The sequence below is a fragment of the Falco punctatus genome, assembly GCF_963210335.1.
Source record: "Falco punctatus genome assembly, chromosome: 21".
Taxonomy (NCBI): domain Eukaryota; kingdom Metazoa; phylum Chordata; class Aves; order Falconiformes; family Falconidae; genus Falco; species Falco punctatus.
The window spans coordinates 272,627-280,105 of record NC_137601.1 but is presented as its reverse complement, the minus strand read 5'-3'; the positions used below and the strand labels follow the sequence as shown (position 1 = coordinate 280,105).

Below are 7,479 nucleotides of genomic sequence, written 5' to 3'. Positions count from 1 at the left end.
CGGCAAGACTGTGTGGAGGGGGAGACTTTGCAGTCATGCATTCCTGCTTCTGGATGGAATTATTTGTTCTTGGGACATGACCTAGAATAGCAGACAAATCTCAGGCTCCTCATTCAATTAACTCTCTGGAGCACAACCCACTGTCGTTAAATCTGGTCTTTCCCCTCCTTGATGCATCTGTGCTGACCTACATCACCACATAGCTTTTGTTAAAGCTCTTTGCTGTTCACATTCCCACTCTTCCAGAAACTCCCATAAAGGACCTGGCAGGAGAAAGCTGCAACAATTTTTCTACTGAACTGTTCTCATCCTCCTCCCGTCTTATTTCTATTCTGTGTGTAGATATGTGCCAAAACAATGGGACTTGTAATGTGGCACATCAGGAGCTGAAGGGAGTCTCTTCTGAAAATGGAGAATTCCCTCAAAAATCAGGAGATCTGTGTGCAGTAGCTGGGGAAAGAGGCCTGTGTAACAACTGAACTGTGTTCAAACATGGGGAAAATGCCTAAAAATCAGTAAGTGGTCTGAAATTATCACGAATCTCAAGGATCAGACTGATCCCCTTGCAGCAACGTCATCATCCACAGCTCTGCATATTTTTATAGAGCTACTGAGATGCCAGTAACCTGCTCTTTTTCACGCATTGCGCCCAAGAAATGGAGGAACTTGGGGCTTCTGGGGCGTTTTCAACCCAGCTGAATGCATTGAGATTGAATCCAGCAGCTGGAAAGTTGGGAAGACCTTCCAGTTCTGATGGGAGCAGACAAACAACCATGTGTTTGGGGACCAGGTGTCCCCAGGAGGAGGGGAAAAAAGGCATTTGGTGGCTGGTGACTTTCAGACTCCCAGGTGTTGGAGAAACCACCGAGAAGGGCTTGCTGCTGGATGGCAGCAGAAAATAAACACAAAGGGGGGTGGGGTGGGGGGTGGGGGTGTGGGGTGGGGTGGGGGGTGTCCTTTTTAGCTGCTAAAGGAAGGAAGAGGAAAACACCCTCCTGTGCACCAAGCGCAACCTTTTGTGCCCCCGCGTATCTGGTCTCACATTGGGGGAACACACGTTATCGCAGTTCCCTGGTGGTCTAGTGGTTAGGATTCGGCGCTCTCACCGCCGCGGCCCGGGTTCGATTCCCGGTCAGGGAAGAGAGTTTTAATTTCTTTTTTTTTTTTTACATTTCGCAGATTCAGCTGCGCGATGCAAAGCATCCCGCCCCCCCTCCCGCCCTCCCCCGCTGTCCGAGTGCTCCCGGACGTGGGTGCGGAGTCTGGTTGGGCACAGACCAAAGGGGACTTGGCGCTCCAGCAACCACGTCGGGAGAAAGAAAAGGGAGCTGCCGGCCTGGAGCTTTTCCTGCTGCGTTCTCTCTCCTGAGACGACCCCCCCGGCCCCACCAGGTCACCGCCTGCGTCTCGGATGATGCTGAGAAGCTGCCGTACAGCGCTGCGTGCAGCGCCCGGCTAGCTCAGTCGGTAGAGCATGAGACTCTTAATCTCAGGGTCGTGGGTTCGAGCCCCACGTTGGGCGTCTCTCTTTTCTTTTTTTTTTTCCCCCTCGTAAAAATTTCAGGGATGTTTCCCACAGGGTGGATCACTAACTCCGAGAGAGGAGCTGTCTCCCAACAAATCCAGTGCCATCTGGTAGTCAGGGTGGCTTTCCTTTTTTTCGGAAAGGAGAAAAGTTGGCTCCTTCAATCTCTAGCACTTCAGAGTGATTTCTACTTGCCCCTGTCTCAAGCCCTAACATTACGTTATTTCTTATTGCTTTGATGCGGTCTTTGAGCCCTGTAAACCTCTCCAGATTGGAACTGGGTAATAAACTGGAGCAAATCCAACCCCAGGTACTCTCAGAGTGCCTGATAAGTCCCAGGAAATCCATGGTCTTCACTTTACAGCACATTTCTAAACACAAGGGAAAAAATATTTACTAACCTATTTTTTTGTGTTTAATGCCTTAGATTGAGAGTATCCCTTCTGGTTTAGACCAAAGCCTTTTGCTCCACAGCAGAGGATGCACCACATGTGAGAGCAAGGCGAATGCTGCTGTACAGCAGAGATGAAAACAAGCTGAGCTTTGGACTGGGAAAGTATTACACTGTGCTTCTTTCCAGAGTTATCCGGAGCAGGATGTGTGTTGAATTCATACAAGGACCCAGCCCTCTGGGAACTTCTTCCACTTGCTCTTTGATTCTGGCTGCCTGGAGGAGCTGAGCTTGGCTTCATGCTCCAGAAAATGCAGGTATCATCTGTACTTCTGCTGTCAGCACAAGAACAGCTGCATAAACATCATGTTGGGTTGGTACAGGTGAAGCCAAAGGACTTGGAAATAACTCGAGGCAGGTAGGCAGGTTTCTGAGAATCACGTCCTAATTAAACATGTCATTACTTCAGGCCATAACCAGGCAGCTTCAACCCTCCAGAAAAAAGGTCTGACTGTGGGCACCAGGCTCTCTTATGACCCATATTTCTCCAGCATGTGTAGTCCATGGGTTGTGTTAGTTCTTGGAGCACTTGTTGTGTTGAGCAAGCATCCACCCGTGGGGCTTGTCAACTGGATTGACCTGTGTCCCGTCAAGGCCATGACACAAGCTGGTTTGCTCCATGAGAAATAACAGAAGAGTTCATGCAGCTCTGCCACCCATCTGTGTTAAAAGAAGCCAACCTCCTGGTCTGTAGGAGCCTTTGACTTGAAGGTGTGTGAAAAGATGCATTTTAGCTCTTCCAGGTCCCATGCCTGGAGTAGCTCAGCTGAGGGAAAGGCTGGATAAGAAAATCGAAACAAGAAAAATACAGCAATGAGGGGGGGGGACAATAGGAAGTACTGAAAGTCTTTTTCTCTTCTGCAAAGTCCTGCTTGCTTAGGATAAATGGGCTCCAGGATAAGGCGAAAGTTTCCCATCCCTTGATGCTTTTTTTTTTTTCCCTCTTCTCTGCTCCATGAAAAACCGCACCCAACGTGATGAATCAGTGTGATTAAACATGATGCTGAACGGGGAGGGGGATAGAGAAGGGGGATGGGAGGGTGTGCTTTTTGGCAGGGCTCCTACGTGGGATAAGGCACATCCTTCTACCCTTGTTATTGGAGGAAAACCCAAATTAGCTGGTCTCAAAAGGGGACCGGTGAAGGTGCTGCCTTCACAAGCAGAGAAGTGCTATAGACTTACTCGTTTGTCTATAAAATCTGCCTCTTTGGGTCTTTCCTGCAGAGTTAACCCTGAGTTGACTTCAAATTTGGGTGCTGGGATTGAAATGAGATTCAAGGGCCTGAGAGCCTGCAGGCTCACCCATGTAATGAATAACTCCATGCCACGGAAGGTCTGCCTGGGCTCGAGGAGGAGCCGTGTTTACCCAGGTGCGAGCAGAAGCATTGTTCCCACCAAACAATATCCCCCACCTGCTCCAAGGTCATTCAGGTCCTGGGTCAGCCCAAGAGCAGGAGAGAAATAAAAGCAGCAGAGACACGTGGCTCGTGGATGCCTGGAGCTCAGAGGGAAAAGCAGAGTCTGGTAAGGGACCTTCTCTTGGGGTTTTGCTTTGGGACTTCCCTGTGTCTTCCTTCTGTGCTTGCATCCACTGGCACCATCCTAGCACACCCTCTTAAATCCCCCAGGAAAGAGCCTCCACTTACTTGAATACCACTTGTTTTATGCTCATAAAATTGGGCCTTTTGCTAAATCAGCATCCAATTTATGCTTTCTGTGAGAAAAATAATGGAACTAGATAATTTTGGTTTCCTGGCTAGTTCAGTTGGTAGAGTATAAGACTCCTAGTGCCAGGGTTGGGCGTTCAAATATTTTTCCCCTTTATTTGCCTAAACCTGCCTGTTTCTGCATACACACAATTGCTGGTGCTGTGTCTAAGCAAGAGGTGGAAGCATCTTAGGAAATAAACAGATGTGTTGTTTTCCCTCATAAGATCATTTTATTCACTTGGAGATTTCTGCCTTGAATGCATGGCTGTAAAAATTGATAGAAGAAAAAAGACGGAATTGTCTGTATTTCAGCTTTTTAAGGTGCTGGAGGATTATCTAATAATGTGCTTCAAGTTCCTCTACTGGTTTTGCCCTAAGACAGAGATCAGAAACATCTGTGCTGTGAAGTTTTTGCCTGATTGGTTTCCTCCTGCTAGAAGGCTGATAACTGAGGAAACTCATTACAGGGATGAATAAACCGCATGAGCCATTCTCGTTCATAGGTAACCCTGCGCTGGGCTGAAGTGCAGCTGGAAGGTCAGGATCTGTCCCATTTCCCAAGATGAAGGTGCTCTTCATGGGGCTGACTCTTGCCTTGTGCATCGGAGTCGGTAAGTGGAGGGTTACAGTTAGATAGGATTTAATAAAGGGAATATCTGATGGTAGTTGGATGAGTCTTTCCAAGCTCTTGATGTCTGCAGCGTTGTCGCTGCGTGAGCTGGGTATCATCTGCTCTGAGTCTACAGCCAGTGGCGAGAAATCTCCGCGACTGTTCTCATCATTGCTTGCATGAAAATTTTTCACTTCCCGGGAGAGCTATTGCACCCAAACAGACCTCCTCTGGGCCAGCACCTTCAGCGGCAGGTTGCTGGATCCCGGGCTGGATGTGCACCTCTTCTGCCCCAGAGAGCTGTTGTGATGGTCTTGCTGTGGATGAACCCCATTTCATCTGGGTAAACCCCGCCCCAAAGCCCACGTCCACATTCATGTAGTTTGGTTTGCTCACCAGAGGCTGTGTCTGCCTGCAGAGCTCTGCCCAGAAGTGTTTACTGTCCATCATTTCCCTCTCCTGACAGACGAAGGCTCCCGTTACCACGTCTGTTAGTGATGGTGATACTTGGTCCCTTCCCTGGTGGGCTCTACATCTTCTCTGGGGTCACCCCCATCTTATTGTAGGGGTGTTTGAAGCAAAAACCGCCCACGGCTCTGCAGAATGGAGCCTCATGTTCATTGCCTCTTCTGTCTGCTGCAGTCCAGGCTCTTCAATGCAAAGTCTGCAAGTACAAGATCCCCTTCATCGGGTGTTTCCGCGGAGCGAATGAAACTACTTGTGAGCGGAGAGAGAAATGTGCCATCATTAAAACCTCCCTGGGTACGCAGAGGCAGGGGGGTGTCAAAACCGTGTGTTGCCTTTGGCTCAGCAGGGGTTGTCCTGGCCTTTGGAAAACTAGTTTGATTTGCAGAATGAATGAGGATGGGACAATGAACCCGATCAGGGGAAAGGGCTAACGCAAGGGGCCAGATTCCTTCTCTCAGTGGAGGATGCATGATGTACGGTTAAAAAAAAAAGGTCCTTTTTAGGCAAAGGAGAGACTCTTACTTGAAGGACCCACGTGAGCTTTGTCCGTATGCACATGCCCCAGCGAGCTCTTTGTCCTAATTAAAGCAAGCAAGGTGTGACTTCGTTTGGCTGTGCTATTTAAGGGGCTGGTTTCCCACCTTTCCAAAGCCCACCACTGATTGTTTTGTTTTGTTTTAGTTTGGTGCTGCTTTCTTCTAAACCACGGTCCCCTCTCCCCACCACCTCTACAGGGAAGGTGACCCTTTATTACCAGCAAGGCTGCACCTCCGTGATGAACTGCGGCCGAGAACGGGCGTCTGACGCAGAGTCCCGCCTGACGTCCCGGTATTCCTGCTGCGAGACAGACCTCTGCAACGAGGAGTGGGATGAGGATCCCACGGACTAGCCTGCAGCGGGGGCAGGGCCAGGGCCGCTGATGTGGTCCAGCCATTTCAACACTCTGAGTCCTCAGTTTAATCCTGAACCGTTATCCCCCTAAATTCGGATGGTTGGACCCGCTCTGTCTGCAGGGCTCCCCTACGTCTGGCCTGATTCTGTTTCAGCTCTAGCAATAAACCTGCAGGCTTATAACTGGCAGCCACATTTGGCTTGTGTGCATGTTTTCCTTCTCCGGACAGGCGCTCCTATTAACAGCTCTTCAGACTCAGCATTCCTGGTGGTCTGGAAGCAGCTTGTGGCCCTGAACATAATCCTGCTGCTAAAGCCCCAAGGGCAAACCAAGGTGCTTTCCCCTGGTTGCATCCCATTATACCCTACAGTGCAGTGCTGGGAAACTTGGCACCAAAGGTTGCAAAGGGAAGCATCAAGGAGCTGCTGGAAGCCAAGAGAAATAAAGAACATGTATATCTAATAGATATTAGGTATTTATATCACCTGTGCTAACCCAAAATTCCAGGCAACAGAAGCCAAGTCATCCATCTAGGGTAGACAACAAACGGTCCTTCAGGAGGTATCTGACTCCTGCTGTTGACTTTGGATGAAACTCAAAGGAACAGCTTGATCTGTTCAGGACACCCGTAGCTGCTGCCTGCAGCTCAAAGGCCCCGAAGAGGAGAAAGCAATGCATTACAGGCAGTTTTTAAATAAATGGACTTTTTTTTAGCATCACCCATATTTTTGAGGGCAAAACTTCTATGGCAGGAGAAGAAACCATGAGCGTAAAGTGTGGGAATCCTGTAGAGGTGCTGATTCTGTTGTTGTCACTGCCTGCTCTAAGAAAATGGATATTCTGGACTTTATTTCATCTTATTGCAGCAAAAGGGAGAGGAAAAAAGGAAAAAGGGGGGTTTATTTTGTCTGATGCATTTTCCGCTGGGAAGCTCAGTGCAGCAAGAAATTACTTAGCTAAATGACAGGTGGTATTTTTTAATGAGGATAAAAAAAAAATCCTGTTTACTCCACTGGGCAGCAGAGGGAAGGGATAGTCCTTTTCTTTATTACTTCCTGAAGAGTTTGTTTTGCTGAGGAACTGATAGCTGCAGCGGTTCCTGTGTGGCTTGGGGCTGTAGGGACTGCTGCTTGGTGTGGGTACAGGTACCTTCTGAAGCCAGGTTCAACTTCGAACCTGTTTCTGGAGTGAGGAGTTTGGAGGAGACCTATCCCAGCCCTGGGGCTGAGCCCAAATCTCTGTCCGTCCAGCCTCGCAGCTGGCTCCGGTTTTTGGGTGAGCAGCGGGACCTCCGGTGCAGGATGGTGATTGCTCACCCATGCCCTACCTGGAGGCATAGGCACGAGGGCTTGAATGTTCTTGGACTTGCCTAACATAGGACAGAATCCAAAGGGTGATCAATGGTTTGGCACCAACAGTTAGTCCGGCAAGAAACCACATTATTAGAGTTGCATTTTTTATCTTCCCTCTCCTCCCTGCTGTTTTGGGTGCCCCAGCCTCTCTTTAGCTGAACAAGCTTCCCATGGTAGGTAGGAGATGTCCTGCAGGAGATGTTTCTGCCCTTCTCTACAGGTGCTGCCCCAAATATGAGCTGGGAGGTGAATCGTTCATCGATGGCTTTGGAGGAGGGATGAAAAGCTTCACACTTTCCTGAGGCCCTACTCCTCTGGAAGCAGAAGTGAGGCATTAGAGAGGGTTAAAGGGCTGCAGAGAGGGTCTGGACTTGGAGACAGGTGGAGGGAGGTGCTGGAAATGTGATCCTGGCTCTGGGCAGGGAAAAGAGCTTTGGCACAGGGGGAGAGAGCAGAGCTGAAGAGGCTGGGG

The 7,479-nt window shown here is 49.3% G+C and overlaps 1 protein-coding gene across 4 annotated transcripts; it reads left to right on the top strand.

Annotated features, from left to right (window-relative positions):
• The first annotated feature begins 10 nt into the window (after window positions 1–10).
• LOC308056014 (uncharacterized protein) lies at window positions 11–5,657 on the top strand. 4 transcript variants are annotated; one of them, XM_080370774.1, is made up of 4 exons: window positions 11–2,233; window positions 3,201–4,296; window positions 4,938–5,057; window positions 5,498–5,657. In XM_080370774.1, the coding sequence occupies exons 2-4, from the start codon at window positions 4,248–4,250 to the stop codon at window positions 5,650–5,652; spliced, it is 324 nt and encodes a 107-aa protein (XP_080226900.1). In that variant the 5' UTR covers window positions 11–2,233; window positions 3,201–4,247; the 3' UTR covers window positions 5,653–5,657. The 4 variants fall into 4 exon arrangements, with proteins under 4 accessions (XP_080226900.1, XP_080226899.1, XP_080226898.1 ...); XM_080370773.1 differs by having other exon boundaries at window positions 11–2,687; XM_080370772.1 differs by having other exon boundaries at window positions 11–3,500; window positions 4,189–4,296.
• The last annotated feature ends 1,822 nt before the right edge of the window (window positions 5,658–7,479 follow it).

What these genes read in the sequence shown, in the direction of transcription:
- LOC308056014 (XM_080370774.1), top strand. Translation starts at nt 4,248, where the DNA reads ATGAAGGTGCTCTTCATGGGGCTGACTCTTGCCTTGTGCATCGGAGTC. An exon ending in TGCCTTGTGCATCGGAGTCG is followed by an intron (nt 4,297 to 4,937) that starts GTAAGTGGAGGG and finishes TGTCTGCTGCAG; the next exon opens with TCCAGGCTCTTCAATGCAAA. An exon ending in CATCATTAAAACCTCCCTGG is followed by an intron (nt 5,058 to 5,497) that starts GTACGCAGAGGC and finishes CCACCTCTACAG; the next exon opens with GGAAGGTGACCCTTTATTAC.